This window comes from Megascapheus bottae, chromosome 27 (genome assembly GCF_031878675.1).
Source record: "Megascapheus bottae isolate mThoBot1 chromosome 27, mThoBot2.hap1, whole genome shotgun sequence".
Classification (NCBI taxonomy): Eukaryota; Metazoa; Chordata; class Mammalia; order Rodentia; family Geomyidae; genus Megascapheus; species Megascapheus bottae.
This window is the reverse complement of record NC_143535.1, coordinates 12,155,169-12,175,802: the sequence shown is the minus strand read 5'-3', so window position 1 is coordinate 12,175,802 and position 20,634 is coordinate 12,155,169. Positions and strand designations below refer to the sequence as shown.

Genomic DNA, 20,634 nt, shown 5'->3' with positions numbered 1-20,634 from the left:
AATTTGGCACCATGCAAAACACTGCTTGGCAAGCACATCAGCAGTTAGCACATATCACAAAGAAGTTAAGAGCATGCAAGTTTAAAAACAAAATCCTGACAAATTAAATACTAAAAAAAATTAAATTTCCTTTCAGAAAAAGTAAAATGCTAAAAGTAAATATAGAACAACACAGGTAAAAAATCATATAGAGTTGAGACAAATATATGTTAAGGCTAGGGTACTTAGGAAGACAGCTATTAACTCAAAATATTCTGGAAGAAATGTGGACTGCCTTTATATTTGGATTAAAGATAACAAAACATGAAGAGGTAGAAGAATGAAGAGAGAGAAACAAGGTAAAGTAAAATGAAAAAAAAGAAAAGAAGTGAAATAGAATTCTTTTCAGGTACAAAAACTGCACATTAAATTTAGAAAGACCTGAGATAACATGAGACATCTCTTTCTGCAAGTGTATAGCCGCACTTCCTTCCAAATCAGACTTTTAACCAAAGGAAAGAAGTTCCCTGCAACCAGAGTGGTAATTCAAAGTTCGTATCAGTGCATTTCTAACCAGGACCAATGTTAATCTGACCAGACAATCATACCATTCATATAATCAGACATCCCAAGTCAACTAGAATGTTGGTACAGTAGATTGGTTGCAAAATTGGTCAGGACTACTCACCTTCCTTGTACCCCTCTTTTACAAAGCTTCACAGTTAGTCTTATCACAGGTAAACTGTTTGCTCCCCCTTTGACTACAGTGTGCCGTATGATTAACTTTAGCCAATATAGCACAGTGGGAGCATTAGGCCTAAGGATATATTGAGCTCCTCTGCTTTTTCTGTGGCTTCATATTGAAATATATCTACTTAGAGGATCAAATGCCATGATGAGAGCTCAGTCTACTTTCTACTGACCTACCCAATGCCCAGCTAACCCCAGAAATAGAACCGCCCAGCAAATCTGAACACAACCATGGCTCTGAAGGCATTAGGTTTCTTTTTCTTTCTTTTCCTTTTCCTCATTTCCAAAAATCCAAGGGTACTGTATCTAAAATGAATAATCGGCCATCTTCATTCTTTCTGTAGGAACTTAAAATCTACAAATCTCACATCCATCTGGTTATAGAACTTTATGGCTTATATCCTTTACATACATCATTCTTAAACTACAGAGCAAACCAGCTCAGAGCAGGTATGGTCATTTGACAAGTGAGGAAATCAAATGGAAGGGCCAGTTAAATAGTACCTACCAGCGGCAAATGTCAGAACTACATAATTCTTAGAGTGATACCTAAACTTTTATTACCTTCGCTCTTTAGAGCTTATGCGCTAAAAATCTTGAGTCAGTATTGGTAAATGAGTCTTTTTTAGAAGTTCTATTAAATTGAAGACGCTTTTCTTCCCCCTATAAAAGTAAGGATGAGTTGGCTCGAGGGTTGTTTTGAGAAGGAAATAAGTAATGTATAGGAGACATGTAATTCAAAGCCTTGCGTGTTAGTGCCCCTGACCCCATTCACTACAATAGCATTTTCTCCCAGGCTTTGTAGTGATCTTTACCCTGAATATATCACTTGAAATAAGAATCTTCCAGAGAGACAGTATAGGAGAATTTATTTCTATGGTAGAAGCATTTATTATAGTAATAGAAAAATAACACTATTTCAAAATTAAGGTTAAGTTAGCAGAAATTTCCTTTTCATACTCATACTTGAATATCACCATGATTTCAAACCATTCTTAAATTAATAAGGAACAAACACAAAATCAAGATAGTATGACAAGAGAAATATTAAAGCTACTTATCAGCCCTGGAAATCAGAAAACACAAAGTGAACTCGTGTAGCCATTTTCAACTTCAGTGTGCATCAGAATCACTGTGCCTGGAGAGAAACTGCCCTAAAGGCAAACCACCAGGTTGGCCTTGGCTTCAGAATTCTAAAGGGACTGACATCACAAACTTTGTTCCTCAGGGAGGTACAAAGACAAAACTATTCTGCGATAACAAAGATAGACCATTTACTTACTGTGTGACTTCTCTGAGCTTCAAATGCAGGAATAACAACTATTCTTCAGAACTGTTGCACAGGATAAATAGTGCATGACAAGTGCTTCTATAACAGAGCTACTACCATTGCTTCATCTCACCCACCTCCCACTCCCAAAGAGCTAGTATTTACTTTAAAAGTCAACCAACCACTCAATGGGCTGGAGCTCACTGACTACTGGTATTATTTTACTGGTACATTGTCTACCTCCTGTCATTCTTTTACAGAAGATTCAACACATGACTGAAATGACACATTCTGTATTCAAACTAAGACAATAGACTCAAAGAAGACAGGGAACTAAAGCTTGCAAATTGCGCTTTGCTTCTAAAGCATCAATAGATGAACTACTACTTTTCAAAGTGGCCCACTTTAGGCAATCTAAAATGTTCCCTGTACAGTTTTCTGAATCTCAGACTACTTATAGATGGAAACATGGGAATAAAATATCTATAATCCTCATTAGTTCCTATTTCTAACATACTACACAGTTATGTTTCATAGTTAAAGTGGATTTTTGGTCAGTTAAGTATCTACCCACATAAATATCTGAGGTTTCATTTTCTAAAACTATAAAACATAGCTAAAGCGGTACACAGGCTAGGATAGGGTTTCTCAAACTCAGCACTAATGACATTTTGGTTGTGTAATTCTTCACTATGTTACACACATATTACATATCACATGATAGCAGCATTGGTGGCTTCTACCTCCTAGATGACAGTCACAGCTGCTCCCCTCTCCCCCTACCCCAACCAAAATGTCTCTAGACATTGCAAATGTCTTTTGAGGGCCAAAAGACATTGAGAACCACTAGACTAGAAACTTACATAGACGTAATTGTAAATTCTGGGTGTACAGATAGCACAAGACTATGTGTAATATTACTAATGTAAAGAGATTAGCACAACAATACTCGGCTATTCTGTTTAATGCTTGGGCACAGAGTGCTTCTATAATCTACTACTTAATCATACAATTACCCACATACAACTATCTTTTCTCTACTGAAAACACTGACAGGAAGACAGGAAGAAAAAGAAAAACACAGACAATCCAACAACTACTTTATGTCACCTGATAGGAGAAACACCTACAGTTTATAAACATTAACTAAATGAAAACTTAAAAAAAAAATCACTGCAAGTGTCCTTCCTTCTGAATTCGAAGTCTCTCTTTCTCCACTTGTAGGCGTTCCTTTTCGATCTGAAGCTTCTCCGACTCAAACTTCAAAAACTGCAGTCGATCCTTTTCCAGCTGCAAGCGCTCGCGCTCAAGTTTCAGCTTCTCGGTTTCTATGTCCTGTGGCTGAAGTATGGACTTCTCACCCTGGCCAAGTTCATTTTCCACAGATGGTTTCTCAGAACTGACTATCTGCAGCCGCAGCTTCTCTCTCTCAATCTGCAGCCGCTCCTTCTCCAGCTGAAGACGCTCGTGCTCCAGATCCAAGTGCCGCAGCCGCTCTTTCTCTATCTGCAGGCGTTCCTTTTCTACCTGCAGTCTTTCCGCCTCTATATCTAGGCGGCGTTTTTCCACCTCTAGTTTCTGTTTCTCTATGTTGACCAGCACATGGGGCTCATCATAAGCAGATCTGGATGGCGTTGAATTAAGGGTGAAAAACTCATCGATGTGGGGGAAATCGGGAAGCTCTGTTTCCCTTCTGGAATCTGGTATGACAGATGACAACATTTCTTCCTCCTCTTCGATCTCAAACTATGAGAGAAGGGGAAAGTAGCTTTTAGTATTTATTTCTACTTCGTGATTTCAATATGTCCAAATGTCTCTTAAGGGCTTTTCAGTATTGTTTCAGCACACACAGTTCATTTGAATTATGTAAAACATTTACATGAACTACCTGTTGTCACCAATACATGACAATTGATATAATTAAGTGGAAAAGAAAACAGAATGATCTTGTGATATGCTACCTTTAAGTAGGCATAAAAATCAGCAAACATTGCTGTGCATTGGTGACATTGCCTATAGTCATAGCTCCAGAGGAGGTTCCGATCTGAGGATCACAGTTTGAAGCCCAGGCAGGAAAGTCTGTGAGACTCTTATCTCCAACTAATCACAGAAAAAGCCACTAGCTGTAGCTCAAGTGGAAGGGTGCTAGCTTTGAGCAAAAAGAGCCCAGAGACAGCACCCAGGCCCAGAGTTCAAGCCTCAGGAATGGCAAAAAAACAAAAACAAACCAACCCCCCCCCCCAAAAAAAATTCTAAGAACAAAACAAACAACAACAATAAAAACTTGCAAACTGGGTCTGGACTATGAGCTTCCACATCAGAACTGCAAATGAATTAAATGTCACAGGCTAATACTTACCTCAGGACTCTGGGGATCCCTTTCTTCCTCTTCCACTTTGACCTCTGTTAAGGATCCACCTGCATCTCTAAAATCTGCCACATTCTGCCAGTCAAAATTGGCATCATTTCGGAAGGCAATCTTCTCGTCTATCTCTTCAGTGAGAGAGTCGTCTAAGTCTGATGTGGGCAGGGGAAACCCTGAACCCACCAATTTAATGTTTGCCTTCATCCTCTTCCTCTTCATAAGCGCTCTCCAGTCGAGGTACCTCCTCTTCACTTCTGTCCCTGTCCTCTGCTCACCCTCGCCCACGGCGTTCACACACTGCGCAATCTCCTCCCAGGCCATGCGCTTCATCACGTTTATCGTTGTGTTGAGCTGCTTGGAAAAAATGACTTCTTTCCTTTTGGTAATTTCTTTCAAAAGGGTTTGCGTTTCTTGAACACTAAAATTGCTTTTCCTTTTTCTCTTTAACTGCTTCATATTTTTATAATTTCAATGCAATATACCAGGAAAAGATGAACAGAGAATCTCAAGAGTGCTACAAAACACAAAAACGATGTACAACCCTTGCCGGCCCTGGCTCCGGTCACCGTCGTTCACTCATCCAGTAGGGGAGGCAGGCTGGATAATTCCTAAATGGAAAAAGTAAAATAGGATCATTCAATCAACTTGCAACTTCTGTAGCATACTTTACCCCAATAAGCCTTATAAGTTTTACAAAAGAAAAAAACCCTCTAATAGGGCTCAAATTCGACATCTCTATATTTGCCAGCACCACCAGACTTCAAGCTGCCATTTTTTCTTTTCAATGGGAACACTGCAAAGGTTCTTCATTGGCACACTCTGTTGTTACAGCTCCCTCTCCCACAGGTTGTACTCTTATACTGGCCTCCTTGGGTCACCTGTCCTGATAAATTCTTGAACCTGTCTTTACTGGTCTCTCTGTCTAGAAAACAAACTGATAGCTTCTTGACCCACTTGATTCCTACTCATCTTTTAATCCAAAGAATAACCATCTGTTTCTCAGTGAAGCTTTTCTGACAAGCCAAGTTCCTCTAGCATAGTCTATTGTGGTTTTCCTAAATGTTACCCATTGCTAACAATGATTAGGGTATAAAGAGACATTCAAAAATGTTTCACCATGAAGCCAAGTATGTTTGGCTCACCATCTCCTGCCCAGGACCCAGCACAGCTTCTAATCCATGATGAGCATATTACAGATATTGAAACAAAAAAATAGACTATATGTAGAATAATGGTATATAAGAATATACAAGACCGATGTATAAAATTAAAACACAGAAACTAGTTTAAGTCTGTTCAAAGAAATGACAATTGCCTATATTTTACTACTTCATAAAACTTATTTTTATATTAAATCAATATAGAAACCTTAAGTATAGAGCAAAAGTCTTCTGAAATGACAAAAATATAATAGAGACACAATTTAACATGGCAAGGATTTTCCTCAGCCATCCTTCACCAGTGTACATTTCCTGGTTTACTACTGAAATTCTTCCTCCTGTAGACATCACATCTATTTACTGTAGATGATCTCATTTTCTCCCACAAGGAAAAAAGTCAAATTACTGACTCATGACTCAGTATTTATTCCAACCTTCCTAATGTATTTTCCCATAATGGAATGGCTGGATAATAGGAAACCATTTCCTAGTTCCAAGGCAATGAAGATGCTGGGTCTGTATGAGAGTTCACCAATCAGAGGCTCTTGGGAAAGACGTGAATTTAAGGTAGGCATGTGAAGTACATGTTTTTCCACCTCAAAAAAAAAAAAAAGCTCCTAATATGACATAAAATCAAGTTGTAAGGTATAGTTGTTTCTAATTAATGCTTTTACTTATTTGCTTTTCTTTAGATGATTTATTTAGCAGTAATTAACAATGTTCTGAGCTACCTTAACTGCAGAAGACTGTGATATTAGCAAGTTATTATAAATACTTGCAGTCACATAGAAACAAAGTTTTAGAAACTATGCTAAAATTTCAACAGAGACCCTGAATGAGAATGCAAAACAGAATGTTTCCAACTTTCAGGCAATGTTTATGTTATAGGATTATCAAAGAGTATATGTGAGACTTGTTAAATGGGGTAGGATCTAGCAATGTATGTCTGAAGAAACCCATACACGACTGCTAAATGTATGCTAAAGTTGGAAAATCTCTGTGCTAGGCCCACATCAGTAAAATACATACAGCTGCTTCTCATGGCTACTTTGATTTCAAGTCTTCCATAATGCATATAATTGGTATATTATGAATCACACTTAAAATCCTCATTGCAATGAAACTGGGAAATGTTTTTCTACCTTTTGGCCTTCACATTATGAAAAGATATAGTAGGGAAGAAAAACTGTTGAGTCCCAAGCAAGAATTTAATTTTCTCTTCAAAGCTGAAAATGAGATCATTGGCTGAAAAAGTTCCAATGTCTTGCACAGTATAGCATAGAGCATTTTATCAATATTACTCAACCAGGATAAAATTGAGACAAAGGCTAGAAAATATCTTTTAGTTAGAAAAGAGATTTTAAAAGTATGTAGTAGATAACCAAGGGACAGCAAAGGAGATGAGAGACAACATAGTACATTAAGGACAACAATCATTCATTATATGGCTTTTGTTTCACTATCTTGGTTATCTCATATTGGTATAGTATCTCACTTTGTTATCTGATATATTGAATTTATTTGTATTTGGATATTTGAAATTTGATAGGGAAGGGGGGAAAACCAAGACGGGTGGGGGGTGTGGGGGGGAGGGAAACGGGTACCAAGACATGTGAAAGGGTATCAATGTATGTGAATTAATGCACCTTCTATCTGGCAAATATCATGTAACCCTTTTACTAATTACAATAAAAAAAAAAAGAAAAAAAAGTATGTAGTAGAAAACAAGGGGCCATAAAGAGTAAGATATATATATATATATACTATGTTTTCTGACTTCAAATGTGCTCAATAATTGCTTATATGGACCTATAAAATGACATGATGTCATGAGACTGCTAAGATCTTTTCCAGGGCTATCACTGATAAACTTTTCCAGCAACAAAAAGAATAATACCAAGTTCCAAATCCTGTCATTTGTTATCCACCACAGAACTAAATTAGATATGCCAGGCTATTTATAAAAGAAAAATGAGAGATTAATTTGCACAAAGCACAGCTATTGAAGAGGCAGGACATATATCCAGTTCTATTATGTTGTATATACCTCAACCTTACTAGCAGCTTCTGAGACCTAAATTTTAGGAATGCTGCTGTGGTAACTTCTCTAGCAGATTTTCAAAAGGAGTAGACAGATTTGTATCTATGTGGAAGAAATTCCATACATAGGCAGAAATTTCCTCAGAGACTTAACCAAAATTCCCCATCACATAATAAGGAAAATCTTAAAATAAGAAATCAGACCTAACGAATCTCTAACAGGAACACACACACATACACACACACACACACACACACACACACACAGACTTCATAAAAATTCTTAATCTTGTTTGACTTGCAAATAGGAGCAAAACAAAACAACTTTGGCTAGTTCTTATAAATGCTGTATTAAAGAAAAATAAGACTTAGCTGAGTGTCAATTGTTCTACCTGCTCAGGAGGCTGTGATCTGAGGAACACAGTTCCAAGCCAGCCTAGGCAAGAAAGTCTGTGAGACTCTTTAATAAACTACTAAGAGAAAATTCAAAGTGGTGCTGTGGCTCAAGTGGTACAGTGCTATCCTTTAGTAAAAGAAACTCAGGGACAGCTCCCAGCCTCTGAGTTCAAGCCCCAGGACTGGCCAAAAAATAAAGAAGAAAAATAGAAAGTAATTCAGAAGTAATCAACAAATTTATACTTAGATAACTAGGTACTTTCCTGTAGGATGGACCAAATAAAGCCACCATATAACTATAATCAATGAAGTATTTTCTTTGCTATAATTATGTAATCATCCCTGAATCATGAATGGCTCCAATAAAACTCTTTAAGATATTTTTTCTTTAAAATGTTTTGTGCCAGTGTATCTTGCCATACACATTTATTCTCAAACACTTTAATTTCTGACAAATTAAAATTTATAAAAATATTCCTCTGACATATCACAATAGCATCTTCAACCAATGCAAAAATTCAACCAGTGGGCCGGGAGTTTGGCCTAGTGGTACAGTGCTTGCCTAGCATGCACGAAGACCCGGGTTCGACTCCTCAGTACCCCACATACATAGAAAAAAGCCAGAAGTGGTGCTGAGGCTCAAGTGGTAAAGTGCTAGCCTTGAGAAAGTCCAAGGACAGTGCTCAAGCCCTGAGCTCAAGCCCAGGTATGGCAAAAAAAAAAAAAAAAAATTCAACCAGTGAAGCTAAATTTAATTGGAAGATGATACTCAAAAATCACTTTCTATTATTGCTTGAGTTCTCTCTTTTAAGAGTTATAAGTAGATATTAGCTCTTTATTTCCAAACTTTAAGAATGTCATTTTCATTACTATTTCTGTAAACTTTTTATTCCATTGTTTTGTATTTTTTAGCTCCCAGTCATTTTTGCTCTACTAACTGCATAAAAATATGCCATCACCATGTTTTCTTATTTCTACTCACTCATGTGGAATAACCATCTCCTGATTGGCCATTTGCTACTAAAATAGAAGTCAGAGGGAAATAAAAATTCTAAACACAGAAAATGAAGATTGAAATAATGCTTGTCAATCTCACAAACACAGAAAGAACTTCAAGCAAAATATTTCTAAAATGGACCTTCAAATTTTCTCAAAAGACCTATCACGACATATTAAAATCCACTGTATTGGAATACACAGTCAGTGGCAGAATGTTCTATAGTATCCTAGGGATTTGAATATAATTTTTTTCAATAGAATATAAGAAAAATATTTATAATTTAAAACGCCATTATAGAGGCAGTGAATAAGAGGGCTAAGCATGGTGGTACATAAATACCTATAAGCCTAGCTATTTAATAATGGGAGAATCAGGGCTGGGAGTTTAGTCTAGTGGTAGAGTGCTTGCCAAGCATGCATGAAGACCCGGGTTCAATTCCTTGATACCACATACATAGAAAAAAAAAGCTAGAAGTGGTGCTGAGGCTCAAGTGGTAGAGCTCTAGCCTTGAGAAAGTCCAAGGACAGTGCTCATGTACTGAGCTCAAGCCCAGGACTGGCAAAAAAAAAAAAAAAAAAAAAAAAAAAAAAAGAATGAAAGAAAAGACAAAAGAAAGAAAGAAAAAAGAAAAAAAGGAGAATCATAGTTTTAGGTCAGACTAGGCAAAAATTAAGGCATTCCCCTATCCCCCATCCCATCTCAACAAACACACTGAGAACATGCTTGTTGAATCCCATCTATGAGGAAGGAATAGGTAGGAGGATTATGGTCTGAGGCCTCTCCCAAGCAAAAATGTGATAGCTTTCCTGAAAAAAAAATAATAACTAGACCAAAAAGCGATGAAGGTGTGGCTCAACTGGTGGAGCACCTGCCCCTACAAGAGTGAGGCCCTAACCCCAGCACTTCAAGCAGCCTAGGGAATGGGAGATCTTCACCAGCTATATAACTGACAGGGTCTAATACTTAAAATATATAAGGAGTTCAAGAAACTAACCACCCTTCCAAAAATATCGATAATGCAATAAGTGGGCAAAGGAGCTAGAGACTTCTCAGAAGCAGCAACAGCAAGAATGACCAATAAACACATGAGTAAATGCTCAACATCCCTGACCATATGGGAAATACAAATCAAAACAACACAGAAAGTCCACCTCACCTCAGTAAGATTAGCTACCACCAAGAATATGAACAACAAATGCTGGCAGGGATGTAAGGAACAGGTAGGGGGAAGAAACTCTATTACACTGTTGGTGGGAACATAAAGTAGTGTAACAACTTTGGAAGGCAGTTTAGAAATTCTTCAAGATATTCAACATTGAACTACCCTACAATCTAGCAAAACCACTCTTGGGCATCTACCCAGAATATTACAAGCTAGAATATAGTAAAGATACTTGCAAATCCATATTAATTGCTTCACTATTCACAATAGCTAAACCATGGAAATGGCCCAGATGCTCTACAACTGGTAAGTTAATCAAGAAAATGTGATACACACACACACACACATACACACACACACACAATGGAATTTTACTCATCTATCAGAAAGAATATTATGTCATTTGCAGGGAAATAGATAACCCTAGGAAAAAAATGTTTTTGCTCATATGTGGAAGTTAGATCTAAAATAAAAAGATATATGATAACATATACAGGGTTATATGTATTTTATACACAAATTGAATAAAGAATTACATACTTAGGGATCCAATGGTGTGACAACAAACAACTAACAAGCCATTTAACAAAATGAGTATCAAGAAGCTGAGAGTGGGAGGGAGGGCAATAAGTGGGAGGTAAGCAAAGGAAGAAAGGGTGAGAAAATGCAGTCATGATATTCAAGGTACGTTATGTAACACCTGAACTATGTAACTTGAAGGTAGGGATAGCATGGGGGGAAAATGGGAAGAACAATGGAAAGAGTGGCATTGATCAAAATGCAGGGTACTCATAAACTGACATCTGGAATTGAACCCCCGTGGTATAACTAGTTAATAAAAATAAATAAATAAATGCTGAAAGGCAAACAAACAACACCAACATTGTGTGTAGTGATTGGGACCAGACCCAGTTCTAGAGTCAGACACTACAGGGAATTCTGGTTTTGCTATTTCCTAACCATGGCTTTAGAGAACCTCCCTATGTGCAAACTCATTTGTAAAATGAGAAAATTACTTCACAGAAATATTATAAAATATTTAGTAAACTACACAGTGGTACCCAGAATACACCAAACACTGTTAAGAGCTTGCTATTATTGCATCAAAGCCAAGATTAAATAATTTTGACAAAAGGAAACAGAAGAATCATAACAGTGGCATTTATATTTCAGTTGGGCAGTAGGTCTGCAGTTCACTACTGTTATTTTTTAAAAACACACAATGTTGCATTAGTGAATCCATCTCAAGGGTGGACTCTTATACCCTTTTGTCTTAAGGCCTCATCCTTCTCCTGCCCCAAGGTACCTTTACTGTTTCCATTATTTATGTGTGAAATCCTTACTCTGCATTTTTACTAGCTGGATTAGAATCACTTACTTTACATTAGGAACGAAAGAGATTAAAGACGAATATATTACTCCTGCTATCAAATAATTTATAACCTAGTAAAACACAGATGCATAGAGAAATGCAAATTAAAAAAATGTAATGGAGTCTTGTAACCTGAAGGTTTTAAATACAAACTAGGTTTGTATGCTAATTCTTAAGCAAATTAACTTTTTGTTTACTCATCTATAGATAAGATATAGAATAACATTCATGTTTAAGGATTAAGAGATAATCCAATAATCTTATAATAACTAAGATACAGTAAGCTCTCAACAAAAGTCAGTTATTATCTTTACCCCTTAAATACAGTATCTGGGTGCAGCAGCAGCAACTCTTTCTTAACTCGATAAATAATGCTACTAGTAAGAGGTACAATAAAAAAAATGCTACTAGTAAGAGATACAATAAAAAAAGTACTAATAAAATATCTTGACTGTGAGCAAGGAAAAATCTTTGATGGGATCAGGAAAGCTTTTGAGAAGAAATTAATATTTGAATTAATATTCATATATAACAAATACACTAATAAGGAACAGAAGTAAAATAAAGAATTATCAGGAAAAGCTAGAAGACTAGCTCAAGATCGTATACCTTAATGAGTTCCCATGCCTTGGTAAGAAAATTACTAAGAGGAACAAATACAATTGTGTAAGTTCACACAATTTTATAATTCAGTTTACTTGCACTTACTGTAATAATTTGTAGCAAAATGTAAATGTAGAATAAAGTGATTGTAGTTAAGAAAATCCTAATTTATGAAGGAATCACCATCAGATTTTGCTCTTAAAACCTGAGATCAATTTAATAATTGTGATTGTGATAAATTTCTTGATATAAGCCAGAAATAGCAGTTCTTTTATCTACACCTTATTTAATGCGTTTTTAAAACTTGATATTGATAGTTGCCATTATTTGCATGGTCTTTTCCCCCAAACCATTCCTAACTTTATACTTCTTGTTTTCAGAGTGGTGTCCCTTTGTGATTGATGTGTGCAGAGCTAATGAACTCTTTTGTTGACAAAATGCATTGGAGAACATTGCTGGCCTCAATGAAACTGATACTGGAACACATCTTAGCTTCCCTGTCAGCTTGACGGTATGAAAACCTTTTGCCTAGAACACTGACGTTTTTCTAAGGGCAAGAAAAATTCCAGCATGGATGTTGGTAGCTCTTAACTGTTTAAAACCATTTTTCTAGGAATGTTTGTCTTTCTGCCTCCCTCTTATAGTTTGGTACGGATGTAACAGGAGCTTGAAGGGTTTTTGTTTTGTTTCTGCTATCATTCTCCAATAATTTCTTTAAAAATGTTCTAAGCACAGGCGACATTCTTGATGCGGAGGATGTAACACTCCATAAAATGTACAAAGACAACCTTTCAGATGCTATCATTGCCCCCCCCATAGTTGCACCCTCAAAAACTCATAGACCACCCATGTCCAAGAACAGAGTAGAGCCCTTTTCCTGACCCACCATGAGTCTATACTGCTGCGAGCGGGAATAACAGTTCACTTACAGCCCTCTTGTCACGATGATGGAACGCCAATTATAGTATAGTGGAGCAACATTAAAAACAAGGACTGACGGTTGAGCATCAAAAGTCCTAGCTATTCAGAGGCTGGAGGAAAGCCGGGAATAGGGGGAAGGAAAGAAAGAAAAGGGAAGAAAAAGCATCACCCGTCTCCTCAACTTCCCTCGACGCCCCCTGGATCTTCTGGGCCGTGGGGCTGTACCCCCTCCCCTGGATCTGACCCGGGATTCTCTAGCACATGGTTTCTAGGGGGGGGGGGTAAGGTAAACATGTAAAAGTTTGCTCCGTGGTCCCCCGTGGGGAGGTCCCCCGTGGGGAGCCCCCCACCCCTTTCCCGTCTGCACCCCCCCCGCCCCTGGGGAAGAGTCCCGGGAGCCCCCGCTCCCCCAGGCGGTGGCGGGAGGCCCGCAGCTGACCTCCCCGCCGCCACGGGTCCGCCGTGGAGGTCGCACGGGATTCCCCTCACGGAATATTCAAGGAGAGCCCCCGGGGCTGCGCCCACAAACTTCCCTCAGGCTGCTCCGGCAGGCCCCGGGCCGTCTTCGGCCTCTCCGGTGGGCGAGGCCGCGCGGGGCAGTTCTCCTCAGCGCGGGCCTCCGGCGAGGCCGCCGAGCCCGCAGAGAACCCCACCCCCCCCACCCCGGGCCACGGCCCCCACACACACACACCCGCCCGGACCCTCCCTGCGGGGCCAGCACCCTCCAGCCGCCGGGCCACCGCCGGCCTCCAGGCCTCCGCCAGCCCTCAGACCACTCACCTGCGACCCCCGCGGCAGCACCGCAAGATCGCCCCTAAGGGTGACAGTTTAAAAAAAAAAAAAAAAGAAAAGAAAAGAAAAGAAAAAAGAAAAAAAAAAAGGAAAAAAAAAAAGAAAAAAATAGATGTTTCACGGATTCCCCGCCCACCAACTTCTCCCTCCTCCTATTGGCTAGAACGGATGCCGCTCATGGAACGCGGTGTTATTTATTGGTCTGGAAGGTTTTACCATTCTCGGTTTGAGCCCGCCCCAGGCCAAGCCTCACAATGGGAATCAAGTCCCAAACCGGTTCCGGGTTAATGCCCTGGACACCGCCCCCCCCCTTGTGATTCGCCTGCTGCCGCCCCGCGCTCAATCGTTGGCGACCGGATCTGTCAATCAAGCAGTCTCTAAGACACGATTGGCCTCTAGCCATCTGCTGGCCGCGCTGTTCCTCCTGATTGGGGGCACTGGTCCCCGCTTCTCCAAACTCTATTCCTGCCCTTGACCCCCAACCTGTTAAAGGACACAAAGGTATTGAGAGACTTTTGTCCTTCCAGTCGGGGCAAAGCCAGCATTGCCACTTCTTATGGCTTCCCCCATTCTTCTGACCCTGCCTCTGCCACAGGTCACGGTCACTTCCTTTTGACTCTGTCCTGGTGACACTTCTCCTCGTGGTCCTCAAGGAACATTTCCACATGCTGTTTCTTTCCACGTGTGTTTTTCCCTAATAAAGTGGCTCTTTATTTTGCTTTTCCTTCACCCGAGTCCTTTTTATTCCTCTCCCTTCTCCAGTCTTCCCAGTGCCTTTGTTCAAAGGCTTTTGTTCAGGCCTCTATTGACTCTCAACCTGAATTATATCAATACCCTCTTAAAGATCACCATATACTTTTTTTTTTGTCTGTTTTTCAAATTGTCAGATGAGCTACTCCAGCTTCCTCAGTGGAATCTCAATCTTATGATGAAGTGCAAAACATTTTACTTTCTTCGCTTATCCCAATGATGTTGTTTCTGTCCCTTCTCTGCTATGTTGAGTTGGTTTCAGAAATAACTTTCTAAAGGAAAACTGCCTTTCTGCCCATTCATCTTAGCTCTATATCAGATTTATTCCTTCAAACGCATTCTTAAAAATCACTTGGCACACATACACATTTTAGTGTGTACATATCTCTTCGGCTTGACAAGGAAGCCTCTTGAATTTAAGTAGATGCCTGGGTGACCCCTTGTTTCTTGGAACTCTCCACAGAATGCTTTTTAACATACAAAGTGGCCTCTTGTAAATTACCTTAAATATATTCTGAATATTTAGCAAAAATTGATCCAGCTGTTTTGTATGATACCTCGACAGAAAAACAAGAACAAAAGCAAGCATTCGCGTAGGGTGTGTGTGTGTGTGTGTGTGTGTGTGTGTGTGTTGATTTAGATTTTGTAAGAATTCCACAGATATGGGAAATAGAAAAATTCATTCACTGGCCTGTTGTCTTTCCTTAACTAATTATTAAATTCCAATCTTGTGCAAAATATTAATCTAAGGACCACATGCATCCCATTTGTGTGGAAGGTCTAGCTACTATTCTTCACAGATTTTAGTTGAAGAAACTAAGGCAAATATGATAACATATATTCCCAGGCTGAAAGAACTGGAATTTAAGCTCATATCTGAAACACTGAAACTTCTTCATACTTCACCATTGCTCTGAATGGATGTGATTAATGTCTGCACGCTGATTGCTTTAATGGTATCAGAGATGTGAAAAGTTTTCCTGACATAGGAAAACAATAACACCTTCCTCACCCCTTCAATGTACTATCTTTTGCCGAACATTTGTTACACTGCGCTGAAAGTTCCTCAAAGGCATGAATCTTGTCTTTTGTCTTTATTTTATCCACAGCACTTAGCACAGACCTTGTATTTACTGTTTATCACAAATACATTTAGATTTCAGGTTTGGGAATGAATAATGATCAGGAAATTGCTTTTGAATGATAGCCTTAGTGAATGAACTCATCTTAGTTTAGCAGCAGAATGGAAGCTACCTTAACCTGTGTTATTCATTGTTTTTCCTTCACTTTTTATTTCCAGGGAGTCCTTAATTAATACCCCTTCTGTCTTCTCTATAGGCAAAGTTCTTGATTTTTTTTCCCCACCCTATCCAGACTACCTGTGGGGAGAAAAAAAAAAAGTGTGAACAATGGACAGTTACAATACAAATCTGAACAGGATCTTAAGTTTGCCTAGAAAACTTGTCTTTGGTTAAAGGACAGAGCTGGGATTCCTAGAAAGGCGTATTTATTTATTTATTCAAGTACAGAAGTAATATCGATACATAATTTCATGTGAAGGAGAAAAGGAAAAGGGACAAAGAAAAAGTGGGGGGGGAAGGTATATCATAAGATCCAGAAATAAATTGAAATAACTAAAATTTTGACTTACTGGTAAGAAACATACACAAACTGTCTTTCTCATTTTTATTTTTTTACTTTTTTAAAAATTTTTGACCAGTCCTGGGCTTGAGCTCAGGGCCTGAGCACTGTCCTTGGACTTTCTCAAGACTAGAGCTCTACCACTTGAGCCTCAGCACCACTCTGGCTTTTTTTTCTACGTATGTGGTATCGAGGAATCGAACCCGGGTCTTCATGCATGCCAGGTAAGCACTTTAACCACTAGGCCAAACTCCCGGCCCCTGTCTCTGTCATTTTTAATACATAATACTGTTTGTTATAGACTCTTTTGAGTCCCTATATGTTTATATAGTGAAACCTGAACTCCTAAGTATTTGGTATTTCCAGGTGGTCCTATGGGACATGACACAATGATAAGGATCATAAATAGAATCAGTGTCCTTACAAAAGATAATCCATAGGAGCCCAAAGGGCTCCTTTGCCCTTTCTGGCTTGTGAGGAGATAGCAGACAGAAGAGAGTCTGGCACAGTATCTGCCAGCATCTTGATGCAGGACTCCCAGACTCTTGAATATTGAGGGAAAAAAAGTGTTGGTTGTTTAAGCCACCCACCCAGTCTGTGGTATTTTTGTTATAGCACGATCAAAGGACTAAAGTTGATTATATTAAAATTCATATTTAGGGAGGGAAATGGGGATCAAGACATGTGAAAGGGTATCAATGTAGGTGAATTAATGCACCTCCTATCTGGCAAATATCATGTAACCCTTCTATTAGAATAAAACATGTATAAAAAATAAAATTCATAGTTGTAGATATAGGGGGAATCATCCTGACTAGTAGCTTTTCAAAGTAGTTTCTAGCCTCATTTAAAAAAGGATAAATGAAACATCTTATCGTCATAGTTATTTTTGTAATCTAGGTGCTTTTATTTCTGTCCTTGGGATGTTACCATCTTGTCTTAATGTGAGAAAAGAGAAAGTCCAAAGAGAGATTTATGACTTGTCTATAGTCATGGAAAACCTGAGACTCCCATCTAGGACACTGAGTTTCTAGTTGCCTAAATTCTGTTCAATGTTCTTTCTACTGTGTAATACTGTTCTTCTAAGAACCACATTCTGCACTTTAGATAGCTTGTTTTCTATATCAAATTATTTGATTTATTGAAAATTTCATGAGTTCAAGAAAAGACATAGCACAACAGACCCCTTGTTTTCCATTCTCCCATTTCTTCTCCTTTTCATAATTCTTAACTATATCAGAAGCAAATTTGTGGATAACTAGTAAGTTATATCTGCTTGATATTCAGTACATATTATCTCTGCTAAGGGATTGTACTTAGAAAACCAAGGCATGAATTTAGGGCCTATCAGAAATGAGCTCTAGATACGAAAATGAGAGGTCTATCTTTGTGATTGTTGTTATTAATGTACTATGTGAAATTATTTCTTTTCTCTTTTTTCCCCTTATGGTTAATTTCATCTGGTTACTGTATCTGACTTTGTTACCTGATATATTGTATATGCGTTTATTTGTTAATTTGAAATAGGGATGAGAAGGGAGAAAACAAGATCATTGGGAGGGGATGGGGGAGGCAAAGGGGAACAAAAATATGAGAAGGGGTATCAAGTTTCAAGAAGCAATGTACTCATTACCTGACGAATGTAACTGTAAACCCTCTATATATTATCCTGACAATAAAATAATAAAAAAGAAAAATACATAAACTAAAGAAAAAAAGAAGTTTGGAGAATTACTTTATATCACATAACAAGAAAGCAGTGAAACAAAGACATTTCTCCCTGATTTCAGCTTTTATGCTTCATTTAACCTATGGAATGCCAATCAAAATGAATAGATTTTCAATACACTTTGGTAACTGTTATATTTGTTTTGTAGCCCAAATAATTTGAAATGTCACTCAGTAACCCGCATAACACCAGGTACAGGTCTTATAAAATATTCCCCTTGGAATGTTTTTTACTTTCTTCATCTTTTATATTTTTCTGCCTATTTTTAGTCCTTTGTTCTATATTATCCTTAACTATCATCAGATTTTCTCTTTAACATCTCTGTTTGTGTTCTGCATTCTTTTTTTTAAAAATTATCATAGTAACGGATAGAGGGTTTCCAGTTACATTTCGTAACTGGTATATTGCTCCTGAACGTAGCTATCCCTTGAGGGTGGCAACAGTATTCTGCATTCTATTCTTATTATGGCCGCCCTCATTTTAGTGTGTGTGTGGGGGGTGTGTGCATGCATGAGCTGGTCCTAGGGCTTGAACTCAAGGCCTGGATACTGCCCCTGAGCTTTTTTTTTTTTTTTGCTCAAAGCTAGCACTCTACCACTTGAGCCAAAGCCCCACAACTGACTTTTTAGCAGTTCATTGGAGCTAAGACTCATGAATTTTCCTGCCTGAGCTGTCTTTGAACTATAATCCTTAGATCTTAGACCTCCCAAGTAGCTAGAATTACAGACATCTGCCACTGATGTCAAGCTCCCCATTTTATTTTCTAATCTCTACTTGTTTTTTTTAATTAAAAGACATATGTACCCAAAGTGTGTTTTTAATAACAGTATTTAATAATAAGTACATGGAGTAATTAAATAAAATGCGAAGATATTCTGATTCCCAGTCACAAGTTTGAAAGTGGATAAATATACCTACCATACAGTATTTTCTTAGGCAAATACAAAAAGGCCCCAGATGTTTTAACTTGGCTGATGCATAAAAAAGGTGTGTTTATCATATCATATGTAGTTCCATGCTACAAAACATTCTACTACATCATGTACATAAATGAAACCAGTCTTTCCAGGAATGAATACCAGTATGCTTCAGGAATGAGAAGCTCTCTTTTAATAGAATTTGGAAATGATATCAGAATCCAAGATTTCATTACTATAGCAACAGAGAATAATGTAAAGATAAATGTCAAACACATTCAATGTTTCCATAGTAACAATCAGTTGCTTTACTAAACACATTTTTCTAATCCATTCTGGTCATATTAAAAAGTGTTCTTCTATATGAATGCTTAGAAAGGGGAGAGAAAGTTTAAAAATATTTAAGAAAGAAGCCCTTCAAGAGGTGAGAAAACAATTTATTTCACTATCCCTTAGAAAAATAATAATAATAACAATAATGAGTCCACAAAATAAATGGCTATAAGGGAAATAGAAATTCTCAATTCTATTCCAGTAAATATTCTTTCTGTTTTCAGGGAAATTGAATGAGGAATTTAAGACACATCTGTGTTGCCCTTTCATGACATTTTGAACCATTTTTTCTGTGAGCCTGTAAAATAGGGAATTCTGCCATACCAAAATAGAAAATCTTTTATTTTTTTAAGTAATAGCATTGTAGAGAGTGCAAGCTTGTCAGACAACTGGGATGCACTGAAACAAAATGAGTAGAGCAGGCATTTATTTTGTGCCTTCTGATCTTCCTTACCCTGATGACTATGCATTCTCATTATACTAAACTAATAAAGGCCCTCTCTTCCATACGCTGACTAGTCACTCTGTTTGTTTTGTACCTGTCTCTTTTGTTTCCATAATATTTTCCACTAGACTAAAGACAGGGAAGACAAGTCATGTTTGTTTTCTTCGTTAAAAATGTAGTTCACAGTCCAGGTGCTGTGGCTCACACCTGTAATCCTAGCTACTCAGGAGGCTAAGATCTGAAGATCAAGGTTCAAAGCCACCTTGGGCACAAAAGGACCTGAGACTCTTATCTCTACTTAACCTCTGGAGCCAATAGTAGGACAGCAGCCTTGAGCTGAAGAGCTCAGGGACAACACCCAGGCCCAAGGGTAGGGTGGTAGAGCTCAGCCCAAGCCCATAATTCAAGTCCCATGACCCACAAAAAAAATGTAATTCATAGCAAGTATGTAGTACATATTAAGGTATAATTAATAGGGGCTGGGAGTTTGGCCTACTGGTAGAGTTGCTTGCCTAACCTGCATGAAGATTGGGGTTCAATTCCTAGATATCACATACATAGAAAAAGCCAGAAGTGGTGCTGTGGCTCAAGTGGTAGAGATCTAGAGGAAGATTTTGAGAAAGCCCAAGGACAGTGCTCAGGCCCTTGAAGTCAAGCCCCATGACTAGCACACACACAAAAATGTAATAAATATAATGAATACTGTTCTATTACATAGCAATAACCTTTGCTTCAGCCTCTTTGATTAATACTATTAGCCAATCTATTAGTCATCCATTTTGCTTTTCTGAATATGTTATTGTTATTATTCAACTATTTTGATTGCCACATTTAGTACTCATTCAACAAGAACATGTTGGAGATGTACTACATGGACAAAATCCTCTGTTCTTGTAAAGTTTAAACTCTATGACTTTAACTTTGAATTCACGGTGTGTAAATCTTAAGTATATGTTGAATTTATTTTTACATATGCTTTTAAAGAGATTTATACCTTCCTAAGCCATTG

General features: G+C 38.1%; 1 protein-coding gene across 2 annotated transcripts; it reads right to left on the bottom strand.

Annotated features, from left to right (window-relative positions):
• Positions 1 to 1,596: 1,596 nt before the first annotated feature.
• Msantd4 (Myb/SANT DNA binding domain containing 4 with coiled-coils) lies at positions 1,597 to 13,903 on the bottom strand. Of its 2 annotated transcripts, none has more exons than XM_090319590.1 (3): positions 13,799 to 13,903; positions 4,359 to 4,972; positions 1,597 to 3,745 (listed from the first exon to the last, which is right to left on the bottom strand). In XM_090319590.1, exons 2-3 carry the CDS (start codon positions 4,818 to 4,820, stop codon positions 3,170 to 3,172), a joined length of 1,038 nt encoding a protein of 345 aa, XP_090175716.1. In that variant the 5' UTR covers positions 4,821 to 4,972; positions 13,799 to 13,903; the 3' UTR covers positions 1,597 to 3,169. The 2 variants fall into 2 exon arrangements, with proteins under 2 accessions (XP_090175716.1, XP_090175717.1); XM_090319591.1 differs by lacking the exon at positions 13,799 to 13,903 and adding an exon at positions 13,458 to 13,647.
• Positions 13,904 to 20,634: the final 6,731 nt, after the last annotated feature.

Bases quoted from the DNA above. Each gene is read 5' to 3' on its own strand.
- Msantd4 (XM_090319590.1), bottom strand. From the start codon at position 4,820: ATGAAGCAGTTAAAGAGAAAAAGGAAAAGCAATTTTAGTGTTCAAGAA. The intron at 3,746-4,358 runs GTAAGTATTAGC...CTTCTCTCATAG, and splicing joins GGGATCCCCAGAGTCCTGAG to TTTGAGATCGAAGAGGAGGA.